The 12,424-nt window shown below is 38.9% G+C and overlaps 1 protein-coding gene across 1 annotated transcript in view; it reads left to right on the top strand.

The window, feature by feature from the left end:
• The first annotated feature begins 2,890 nt into the window (after positions 1-2,890).
• Positions 2,891-12,424, top strand: part of LOC122971815 (rho-related GTP-binding protein RhoN-like) — a 30,296-nt gene continuing 20,762 nt past the window's right edge. The window contains exons 1-2 of the mRNA XM_044338561.1: positions 2,891-4,399; positions 5,739-5,826. Coding sequence (XP_044194496.1) covers positions 4,295-4,399; positions 5,739-5,826 — 193 coding nt within the window. The 5' untranslated portion in view covers positions 2,891-4,294. The remainder of the gene's footprint in view (positions 4,400-5,738; positions 5,827-12,424) is intronic.

Below are 12,424 nucleotides of genomic sequence, written 5' to 3'. Positions count from 1 at the left end.
AAGTTACAAAGCCTACATTGAGTCAGGATGTACTATTATTATTAATGATAACAATAAGAGCATTTATATAGCGTCTTAAATACATTAAATGCAGCTCAAGGATTTAAAAGAGGATGGCAGTAAAATAATGAAGTTTAAATTAAAATAAGAGTAACAATAGAAATATTCATAACAGCAACAACACTTATCATCAGCATCATTTGACATATAAAACATTTAAAGTCTAATAGAAGTGTAATTAGAGCTGCAACTAACAAGTATTTTCATCATTGATTAATCTGCTGCTTATTTTGTTGATTATTTGATTAATGGTTTTGTCCATAAAATGTTAAATTGTGAAATAAAACAGTTTCTCTTTGCCTGACTAACAGCCCAAAACCTGAAGATTTTTAATTTACTGTCACATTGGCAAATTAAAACAGCAAATCCTCACACTTGAGAAACAGAAACCAGAAAGATTTTTGGCTTTTTTGCTTAAAAAAAATACAAAAATGATCATTTGATTATCAAAATACTGCCAAATAATCGTCTGTCGATTGATTAATTGACTAATCATTGCAGCTCATACTAATCCTTTACTTTTTAACCCTGCAGGTCAAACAAATGTCAATTTATTGCTGGGACAAAACATGCTGCTAAAATGCAAACATTTCTATATTTCTCATAGTCCAGATCAAGCTGCTGAATATTTATTGTGGACATAATACCAGTAATGAATTTATCCTTTTTAACTCTAAAAGGCTTTTATTTCCTGTTCCAGATGTTGTGACTGCTGGTATTGTTCTAGCTGTTTGTGTCTGACTTGACACAGCTCAAAAAGTGACCCATCCGTTTTGTTGGCCAAAAGCTCAGAGATGTGAGTCAGAGAGCTGCGGAGAGTTTAAAAGCCCGGATACTGGAGTAATATTGGGAGGCAGAAACTGGATAATTTTAAGTGGGAGGAAACAGATTCAATTACAAATGAGGATAAATTATAATCTCCAGTAAGTATCCATTAAACAATCTAAAGAAATCAGCCCTTTTTCCCATTTTATGCAATTAAAACGTGTGTAAATATGTGTATTTAGTTGATTCTGCAAACATGGGAACCAATCTGAACATCCATGAGTTTATGAGAAATTATCTTCATGCCCCAAAGAGAAGAAATACAAGACTTTTAGAGAATGAGAGTCACACACTTCTATAAACTGGCACTTTAATATGTCATTCTAATAGAAAATTAAAGAAAATCCTGATGTATTTCAAGGCTTTACAGTCTGTAGGCTTGTATTTGAAACGCCTGGCACAGCTGGAAGCCATACTGGAGTGAAATATTTACAGCTAAGGAGGTAATTCCCCACATTATTACTTGTTCCTATCACCCAAATGTACCCACGCACAGTCTGTGCACACTCATAGATTCTCGTTGCTACTTTCTCTCATCTTGTCATGGGGGTTGAGTCTGCCAAACAGGAAGTGAAGCGATGTTGAGAGAGATATTTTTTATAAAGGACAGGAAATTCCTTTTTTTAATATTAAGACACATAAAAGGTCAGATGTTGCCTTTTTACACTTCTTTTTCAGTTCCGAGGGAACTGAGACACCAGAAAAGGCTTCTGTCTGTAAACAAACAACCACATGGCACCGACTTACATACACACACACACACACATTACATGAACACACATCTCACACAGCAAGTACTAACATGGTGTTGGTTGGGAAAACAAACAGTGGTGGTAAATAACTCTGGTCTGAGGGAAATGTGGTAAGTGTTATCAGATACTCTACATTTTCTAGCCACACACAAACACACACACACACACACACACACACACACACACGCACACACACACACGCACACACACACACACACACACACACCACGATAATCAGTTTTTCCACTGAAACTCATCTTTACTTACACATGCACAATGTGACCGCAGATTTTACATCTCATCACAGGCTAACAGCTGCTGTCAGTCATGATTGTTTATATATATATATATATATATATATATGTGTGTGTGTGTGTGTGTGTGTGTGTATGTATTATATATGTGTATATATGTAAATATGTATATACAGATTACAGATTTTAATATGTTAAAGATCCCTCCAGTCATGTTTGAACTTATATAAAAATGCTCTGCTTTGAATAAGTTGTATCTAAAATGTTCAATTACCTCGTTAAAATCCTTAAAGTCCCCCTCCACTCAAAGATGTGTTTTGCTATTTTATATATATATATATATATATATATATATCTTACAAAATGTTTAGATCTTTAAAATTTCATCTCCTTTTCCCTCATGCAAAACACCAGAATCTATGAACATGCAAATATTTTTTCATTTCAAAAGTTTAACCGCTGGACACAAGACGTCTCCTACTGAAACGTCCAATCTCAGCATATGTGAACTACAGCCATCAAGTTTCCACATCACACTTTAAGTTTAAGATGTAGGCTACTGTATATGTGTATATATACTGCTTATACTGTATGAACTATGGACTACAATTGGCTCTAAACTAGTTGTGATGTCACAAATTCTGATTGTAGGGACGGTGAACACAGAGAAACTTTCCCTCTGCAGCGAATGAATGTGAAAACATCCTTCTAGTGTCAAACTCTGTACAATGAAGCTCAAAAATCCAACTGACAGAACGATAAGTAAAACATATTTTTGAGTGGAGGGACACTTTAATGTCTCTAACTCTCTAAGAATTGGAAAAAGTAAAAACGAAATAATAAGTTAAATATTTATTGATACATACATCTATTCAAATGTCTAGGTCTACACTTTAAAAAAGGTTGATTAGAGACAGTCAGACGAGCACAGAAGCAAATAAATACTAAACTAAACATACAGTACTGCTGCAACGTTTAAATTGAATAGAAAAATGAATGATGAATGAATGAATGAATGAATGAATGAATGAATGAGACCACTTTTCTTTGTAAGAATGATATTTCCCAAGTAAAATAAACAACTGAGTTGGCCTACGCTTACAGTGAAGCCTTGGTGGAAAAAAATACTTGCTTTTGACCAGAAGATGGAGCTAAAACACTTGTGTAAAGTTATTGTGCAGCTCTAGTCAGCTCATTTTTGTTATAACTGAGTAAATAATATAACTGATGCATGAACAAAGTGAGTCATAGGCTACCAAACTATCATGAGCCAATTTTATATGCAGGTTAATTAACTCAGCATCCCTAATTTAAAACAATTTAAAAGCCTGACCATCTCTGTATACTAATTAACAAAGCTTGTAAATGAAGACAGATTTTTATTTATGTATGATACTTGTTTGCATTGACGAGTTGCTTATTAATCACTTCATTTAATCGTTAATTATTCTGCTTGTGTGCGTGTGTTTGATAAGAGGAACTATTGTACTGGTTGACACTTTCGAGTGATAAAGCTCTCCAAACTGCATCGTGTATCACTATTTATTTTCTGTTACTCTCTGCTGTGTGAATTTGGATCATTGACATAAAAAATGTTGCTGAATGGAGTCACCATTAATAAACTGGGACTCGGCCTTTACTATAAAATGATCCTCTCACATGCTGCTGAATGGAACAATATAATTCAGGCTCTTGACATGCAGAGATTGATCCTGTGACTTGTTAATAAAAAGTCAGTGGATGGGATGGAGACGCAAGGTTGCTGCGCCAAGCCAGCCAGAAAAGACGGGAAGTACAGTGTCTTTGCCTTCAAAGTAGTAGTCGTTGTAGTGGTGGCAGTAGCCTACTACTACTTCTACAACTGGTAATACTAAAAAAGCTAATAACTTGAATGTGTTTCATTGTTTTAACCCAAATCTAAGGAGGTCAGAGGTCTAAAGGTCAGGGCCAACGCTCTCTGGCTCACTGACACTTAGATATAAACTGATGCTTCAACCATGGCTGTGTGAGGTTAAAGTTTGATCATTATGAACAATCATGAAGTCCACCCTGACACCACTCTTGCTGAGTTTTGGTGCATCAGCTTCTATTTTTCCATTAGAAAGCGTTAGGTAGGGGTTTATTTTGAAACACCTAACAGGAAAACGCTTTTTTAGTGACGCTCCATTGACAGGTGGCGTCAGTGTCCCCTCACTTCACCGGTGGAGCAGAGGAGCGCAGCATTGCGCAGAGCATGTAGCCGAAACTACATCAGACTGTGGATCTGAAGTTTTAGTGCGAAGTGTTTTCTTCTTCAGGAGAAACATTTACAACAGTTAGAGCTGCTCATCGACACTCAACTTGCTGGGAGCTAAATGACAAGTAGGCAGCGGTACAGATCCACTCAGTGATACACCGGGCACGATGGAGAGCAAGGGATTACTTCGCTGTAAGATTGTGGTTGTCGGTGATACGCAGTGTGGCAAGACGGCTCTCCTCCACGTTTTTGCCAAAGACTCGTACCCCGAGGTAAGACATGATTTCATAAAGATAAACGCATAAGTGATGACTGCAGCACAGGTGCGTAAAACCCCTAAAACGTACGGCACGACAAAGTCTCCACCTAACCTGACATTTCCAGTAAAACTTCAAAACCTGCTTATGTCATCTAAAATCTGGAAACTGACTGATGACTTTATTTATTTACATTTATTTATTTTAATGCGGTTTTGCTCCTTTCTCACCACGGACTAATGCACTGTAAATTGGAGCAGAATGACACCCAGAGGTGATATCTTTAGATAGGTTTATCTCTTTTTATTACACAATGATGCTTGAACTTTGTGCTCCATTATAATATAAACATCGACAAAGTTAACAATCCGTCTGGGCTTCAGATCCGTGCTTATAACGTGTGTTTCTGCCACAGCGCAATAAAAGCTGGTCGTCTGTGCGCTTTTGCGCATCGTGCGCATCAGCGTCTGGTACCGTCGGATAATGAACTGGAGCAGCCTGGTCTGTAAAGACTGGAAAGTCACAACAACTTCCAGTGTCCCGAAATACTTCTGAGCAACACACTGAATCACCACCTGCATGTGTAGGTTGTGTGTTGCAGAGTGTGGCGACTCAAAACTCTGAATGTCCAATGAGCAATCAGGATAAAACAATTTACGCAATATAGAGTTTGTCTCTTAAAGACGTTAATTACTGGACAATATACTTTTAGTGACTGCATAAAAATAACTACATTTTAATCTCATTATTCTCATTATGCTGGAACATATACAGTTAAATTAACACTAGACAATTTGGAAGCGATCAATTGAGATTTTAAATGGATAAATACTATATATATATAATTTATATATAAAATTATATATTATATATATATATGTAATTTTCATCAAATCTTTCCTGTTGTTTTGTCAACACTGAGTGCAGTACATGTACAATACATTAGCAACTACAAGGAATGACATTGATTTAAATATCTTATTCTGAACAGATGCAGAGGATATACTGTATTTTGTTCCAAAGAAGAATAAAAAAGATGTCTCGGACTTGAGTTTTTTAGTTCAGTTGAAACTCCTGAACTGTTGAGGATAATCAAATCAAAGCTTGTTGACCCAAATTTCTGAATTTGAAAATAGGTCAAAGCTTAGAATTGGCCTCATCTACTTTCCACACACACGCACCATCTCGTGCCTCTGATGTTCTTCATTGCACCATCATCTGCACCACAGTTCGTTTAATTAATTAATTTGTTTCCACCCTAAAACATCTTGTTAACCCTTCTAACAAATATGACAATGTACATTACACACCTCTCAGCTTTGATCTAACTGTAGTCACACACGTCTCATTTCAGAATTATGTTCCCACCGTGTTTGAGAATTACACAGCCAGCTTCGAGATCGACAAACAGCGGATCGAGCTCAACATGTGGGACACTTCAGGTAAGACACACTTGGGTTTGGTTTGAGCATCATCCATCTCTGGTGTGGCAGGATTACAGTGGCATGCGATAAGAGGTGTGCCGCATCAACCCACGAAGAAGTTAACAGGCTCTCCAGATTGGCAGACAGCTGACTCCTCGGAGCGTTCAACAACATCCAGGCTGTGGGCCAAAAACATTAGCAGCCACAGCCTGAGTGTGTCACGATAATCTGTTGGGAGTTCTGAGACATATATTTAAAATTATTTCAAACTAATTTGAGTCTGTTTCACATGTAGACACAGCAGTGGCAGCCACAGAACTAGTCAGTGTTTACGCAGTGTTTATGTAACTCCACTCCTGTCATCGCCTGTAGAGTTAATTTGACACTTGTAGTTAGTTTTAAACAGATGCTCCAGAGTTATAGCAGCTCTGTGAGAGGATAAACAACTTCTCATTCAACACTTATCTGTTCCAAGTAAAAAGCAACACTTATGATATGACTACAAGATTCAACTGCTCTTATGATTTGGCATTATGACCGAATACATGCGACAGTGTTATAGCAAGTTGATTTTGTTATTTTGAGTTAAAAAATGTTGACTGCAGAGTTGTTTGTCCACTCCAAGTGGTAATATAGCTTTGGGCAAGCTGCTCAAAATGGTAAAGTTAACTCTGATATGTGTGGATGTCACAATGTTGACGTTTTAGACTCACAAATTCAGTATTTTTCAGTGCAGAGTAAAAAAAAGCTGAGAGTTTGTGGAGCTCTAACAGTCAGTTTCTTTCAGCCTCCAGATGCGAGTTAACTTTCTCCCTATTTTAGCCTTTAGGCCCTTTTGCATTTCATTCCCTCTTATGTAACAACACCCTAAAACTTGTTCTCACAGTGCAGCTTTAATGCACAGCGTTCCATTTACCTCCACCCAGGCAGACAGACAGACCAGCTAGACAAGCTGGAGATTAAGAGCTGCAGCTGCTGAGGCCGGTGTTGCCTGTTGGTTCGCAGTGGGTGAGGCCACACCGCTGTGTTTGAATAACACCCTGTGACATTGCTGGCTGTCCCACACACACCTTTCTCTCACCGAGCGGTGCGGTGGATAACAATTACACCGGTGCAACACTTAAACAGTAATTTACTCCATCACACACACACACCGAAAACATTCAATTCATCCCTTTGTGTGAAGCTTTTGCCATTCAGGACTTCATTGTTATATTACTGGAATACAATAGAGGCTGAACAGGTGGGAATGTGTGTACCTTTATGAATAAGATGTGAGGTGCTTCTGGAAAAGAGTCTGCATGCTCAGTAGAGTTTTGCCAAACCTTCTCCATAAATAAATTGAACCAAAATCTATTTCTATCTGAGCATCTGTGAAACCAGGAGAAAAAAGTAATATTATTTTTTAATAAAGAATACTTACAAATAGTTTATGAGAGGATATACACCAGCCAAAAGGGATTTTTACAACTTGGCAACCCAAATGTTGACTTAATTAATGGATTTTAAGTGATTTATAAAACAGTAGTAACCAACTTGTTTGCCTTTTTCTAATATGACTTATTAGAAAGTGAAAGCTGTAGAGGTAAAAGTAAAGAAAGGACCTTGATTACACGAGGGTTTAAAGAAACAGACATTTTAGAAAATAAGTGTATTAATTTTCTTGCTGACAGTTAGATGAGAAGATTGATACCCATCTTATATGTGTCCGTTAAATGTTAAGCTGGAGCCTACAGCTGTGTAGCTTAGCTTAGCATAAACAGTAGAAACAGGATGAAACAGCTAACGAAATCCGCCTACCAGCACATAAGCTACAAAGCTCATTAATTAACATGTTATATCTTGTTTGTTTAAACTGCACAAAAACTGAAGCGTAAAAATGACAATTTGTGGAAGTTACTGTGCCTGGTCAAATATCCTAATCACAAGTTGTAGTGTTAAATTTGTGAGTTTTAGAGGTACTGGTGGCCAGATACTTTTTACCGTACAGAGCCAGACTAGCTGCTTTTCCCATGTTTCCTGTGCTAACAAGCTAACTTCTGCCAACGTTAGCATGATATTTGGTGTAGGGAGAAATGAGAGTGGTATCTTCTCATCTACAGTCAAAATGATTAAAATTATAATTAAATTGTATTTAAAGGAACGAGTCAAAATGTTGAATTTGCCCTTTAAATATAATTAATTGGATTCTTGACAAAATCTAGCTCATGGCTAGTGATCCATGTCTGACCTTCGCTGGCTTCCTCCGGATCCCCATAATCTGTTGAGAGCAGAGGTGTGTGTGTTACCTCGCGGCGTCCCTGTGAGCTATTCTGAGTTTTTCTCAGGAGACAGGTGAATCTGCACCTACATCAGTATTACGACAGCTCCCCCCGGTACCTGCTTCTCCCTACTAATGACTGAAAAGGGGGATTATAGACACCTGGTGAGCATAGAAGGATGATTTTGTATGTGTCTGTGTAATACCCATGAGTTTTTAACTTCTGGTTTTACTTACATTCACAATTGCTTATGCAATCACAGTTTTGTTGGAATATGTCCATACCTCAGCTGGTGTGTGTTTGTGTGTTCACAGGCATGTGCAGGCATGCGTAAGAGACAGCCGGGAAAATGTTTGTTAGCATTCAGTTTCTCTGTGTGTGTGGTTTTGTGTTGCTGTATGGCATGCCAGTGTGAGCAGTTTGCACAATAGCAGGTGAAGCAGACTAGTGGGAGTGAGGGCATGACTACACTTTATAGAAAAATCTGTTATGTTTTCATCATAATTCCAAAACCCCAATAGTTTGAAAAACTTCCCATTGGACCGAAAGCCAAATTCAGCATCATCAACATGAACAGTGCGTGTTTTCAGAGCAATGGGCCTTGGAACCAACGGGCAGTCCCCTAATTTTTGAGTGATTGAAACAACAGCAGGATATGAAGCCACAATAACAGTCTACTTTCAGGATAAAATATCAGACTTTAATTGAGAATGTTGGATTTGCACTGCGAGTAAAGTGGTACTAATTGAATCATATCAAATGTCGAATTCATTCAGAAAACTCCTTTAACAAAACAGATCTGTGATACGTGTCTTCAGAGCACCAAAGGATGAAAACTCATCACAGATTTGAAGATATAAGGCCAGAGCTCCTGCGTGGATAACAGCGGAGTAGATGAGATTAGAAGAAGGGAAGATAAGAAACGGAGCAGGCTGAGTGTTGTTGAGTCTCACAGAGACGAGAGAACGTTAGGCAAGGTGCCAGAACGAGCCTCTGAGCCGCCTGCTCTTTGTGCAGAAACAAACAGTGGATTTAATTAATCGGGCACTTGCTGTGTGACCAAACACTTGCCCCCTGTCTCCTTCATTCTTCATCTTGCTGCACCCCCCTCTGACTCGTCAACCTCCCGCCTTCCTCCTTTACAGCCTTGTTTTCAGACTCCCTGCCTCGTAGGTTAAACTCTATTTCTCTTTTTTTCGTTCTTGCTGCCAAACTGAATTCCTCCTTCAGTCTTTTCTGTGCACATCTGTGTTAGCCTTCAGTCTTCTCCTATGTTAATCTTTCTTTTTCCCTTTCTTGCACTGCTGAAGACGAAGATCGATGGTGACTTCAGTTCAAGACCATTAATGCAACTTTGCCAGTATGCCACCGTAACGAGGAGTTAAAGTGAAACAGGGACGGATTTTTCTCACTCTCTGTGCGTGAGAGTCGCTCAGTAATTAGTTTGTGGTAATATGATTCAGCACAAAGTTATTTATGAATATGCATCATGAAAGCACAGTATAAACAAATAAAAAAAACTAGATTTTAATTTGGAATACTAAGATGTTGCCTCAAGATTACTGTAGGTAATAATGCTTGTGTCCCCTTTAGGCCCTTATTATTCAAGCTTAACAAAAAACTAATTAGTAAATAATGAAATTATCACAATCTAATTGGCATATGGTGAACATGGACCCTTCTGGCTCCAAAACTGTGGGTCTGGGACCCCTGGGCAGTTGCTGCTATTGTTGTTAATCCAGCCTTCAAGTGATACACTCCAGGGGTTGTTATTTTGTCCTAAACTACAGTACCAGTAGTGAGTGGGTTTGGAAGGAACAGTTAGCTCAATGTTTTTCATGTCAATCAAAGAAATCAAACCTTTTCTGTGACATTTTTTCTTCTATTTCCATTTTTCCTGGCTGTGGCACATGCCGTCAAAAAATTGAGGAAAGTCTCTGCACACCTAAATATGTGACAGGTGCGTCAGATGAAAGCACAACTTGAATAAAACTCGTCATAAACGAATAAATACTCCGGCAGTAAGAGTCACAGTGTGTGGGAGTTTTTTTTTATAATTTTTATTCAAGCCAAGATGTTCTTAATCCCGCCTGCAGAGCTCTGATTGGCTTGGTTGTTTGGCTTGGTTTCTGTAACCAAAATCTATCAAACTCTCACGCTTTTCAGTCTGTTTTGTATCTGCATACAAGTTTTCTACGATACTGGGGTCGAAAATAATTAAGTCTGTTGGGAAACACTTAAAACACTTCTGCAATATTTTAATGTGCGATGGACCTTGTGGGGTCATTAAAAAGTGATTATTAGATCAATGCACCATAAAACACAAAACAGTCTCATAACCTGTAAGAATTATTGATTATAAATACACAAAGTTGTGTATTGAGCGTTTTTTTACCCTCCAAATAAAAAATACAAGACCGAGAACCTGCAATCTGATCCCAGGTGACCTCACATGCTATAACACAGTTTTTGTGTCTGGATTTGCCCTTCTCTGCACTTCTGCTTCATCTCTTTAAATTCATTCTTTCTTTTTAATATCCACTCTGGCTGCTGGCCTCTCACCGGTCTTTCTGTCTCTGTTTCCAACAAGTCAAGGTCAGGAGTTGCACTGTACCGGGGCAGTGCCCTCTCAGCACTCTTGAGCTTGATTAGCTTTCCTTGCGTTTTCTTTGTCTGTCTCTCTATCGGTCTCTTCGTCTTTCTCGCTCAATCTTTTTCTCATTTCCTCTGAAAAAAACCCTGCACTGCCTCCATCCTTTCCTCTGTGCATCCTGGCATTACAGATACCACATATGGCTCACTCTAATCTGTCTTTATGTGCTGTGACGAAGAAGAAAAGACTCTGTGCTGAGTGCAATTTTGCAGCTGATTGATCTGTTTCTAGCTGACCATCTTGCAACCGGTATCAAACATAGCAACAAATGATCTTTATCCAGCATGTGTGTATGAGGTGATTTGTGAACGTCAGCGTGTTACTGGTTCTCTTTTCTCCCGGTGTGATTTTATTTCATTTTCCCAGCGACCTTTCTTGACTGTGTGCTCGCTCAAAGGAACTCACTTTTCATAAGCATCTGTTCTGGTTTATCGTCAACTAATTTGCCAATGCAAGACTTAAAAAGGTCATAAATTAGATTATGTAGTCACAGACGGAACAATTATGCAGAAAAATTAGCGACTTCTCAACAACGTGACATGTTTTGTTTATTCTGTAATAACGTGCATAACAGGCTCTGAAATTAGAGTTTGAAGTTTTGTGGTGGTTGGCAGGCAGGCAGGCAAGGCTTTCGGTCGTCTTTGCTGGTTTTCAGTGTATTTTACATTTGCTGCAAAAGTAGTTATTGGTGTAAATCTAAGTTTAGTATCCTCTGTGGCTGGCTGGTGACAACCAGTTTAATGCCTGCAGGATACCATAAAAACATAAACATGCAGGCATCTCAGCTGATTACTGATTATGTGAAAGCGTGAGTCATGAAAACAACCGGCCCAACCGGTAGCGTCACACCTTGAAACAGTGAGCAGTGAAAGAACGCATTGAAGTTTGCCGCCTTGAACTCTGTCCTCCAGGCAGCTTCCTGTTCAGAGGTTTTTCTGGGACACTTCCTTTAGGGCCTGATGAGTCAATAAAAACATGTCCTAACATATTCTTGAACACATGAGAGCATTTGCTTGCACGTACTCTCACTTTAAACATGCTGATCCTGATATTGCTGGCACTATATATCCTGTAAAGACCCTGTTGCATCCATTCCTGTATCCATCTCAGGTCGACGGAGTCAGCGGCTGAGATTGCCTTAACAATCCATCATTCATTCATGAGCAGCTTTTATGACCCCAATTACACGTTCACTCCTTGAAAGAACTACCCAGATGTGCTCTGGGTGAGCATCTGCGTGTGTGAGTGGCACCTGGCTCCATGTCAGAAACAAGCATGGAAAATAGCTTGGTGTGTTGAAGCGTTTCAGAGGCTTTTTGGATAGAAGCACAGATAGCGGGGGAGAAGCACAGGGAACTGGGTTTTTAGTCCAAGTGCTGTTGTGTTTTTTTTTCTCCACAAAACATGTGCAGGGGTGTGTATGTTTGTGGTGTATGAGTGTATGAGTAAGTGCCCTGAGAGATTAGAGGAGTGGGAAAATATATAAATAGAGACAGTGAAGAGACAGAAAGATATAGTGTCAAAGAGTGAGTGCTCAGTTTTAAGTGCCCATAGGAGAAAGCATGCTGAGTGAGAACTAAATGAGTGTCAGTAGGTTTTCATGGTGCGAGCCTGTGCTCCAGTCATCCTGGTCTGATTCTCTGCGGCTCATGCAGCCCATTAGAAGAGTGAGGGTACATTGAAAATCAATGGCCTAGATGCG

Source organism: Thunnus albacares, chromosome 20, assembly GCF_914725855.1.
Source record: "Thunnus albacares chromosome 20, fThuAlb1.1, whole genome shotgun sequence".
In the NCBI taxonomy this organism is placed as follows: domain Eukaryota; kingdom Metazoa; phylum Chordata; class Actinopteri; order Scombriformes; family Scombridae; genus Thunnus; species Thunnus albacares.
Note: the sequence above shows the minus strand (reverse complement) of the source record. Positions and strands in the feature narration are given on the sequence as shown.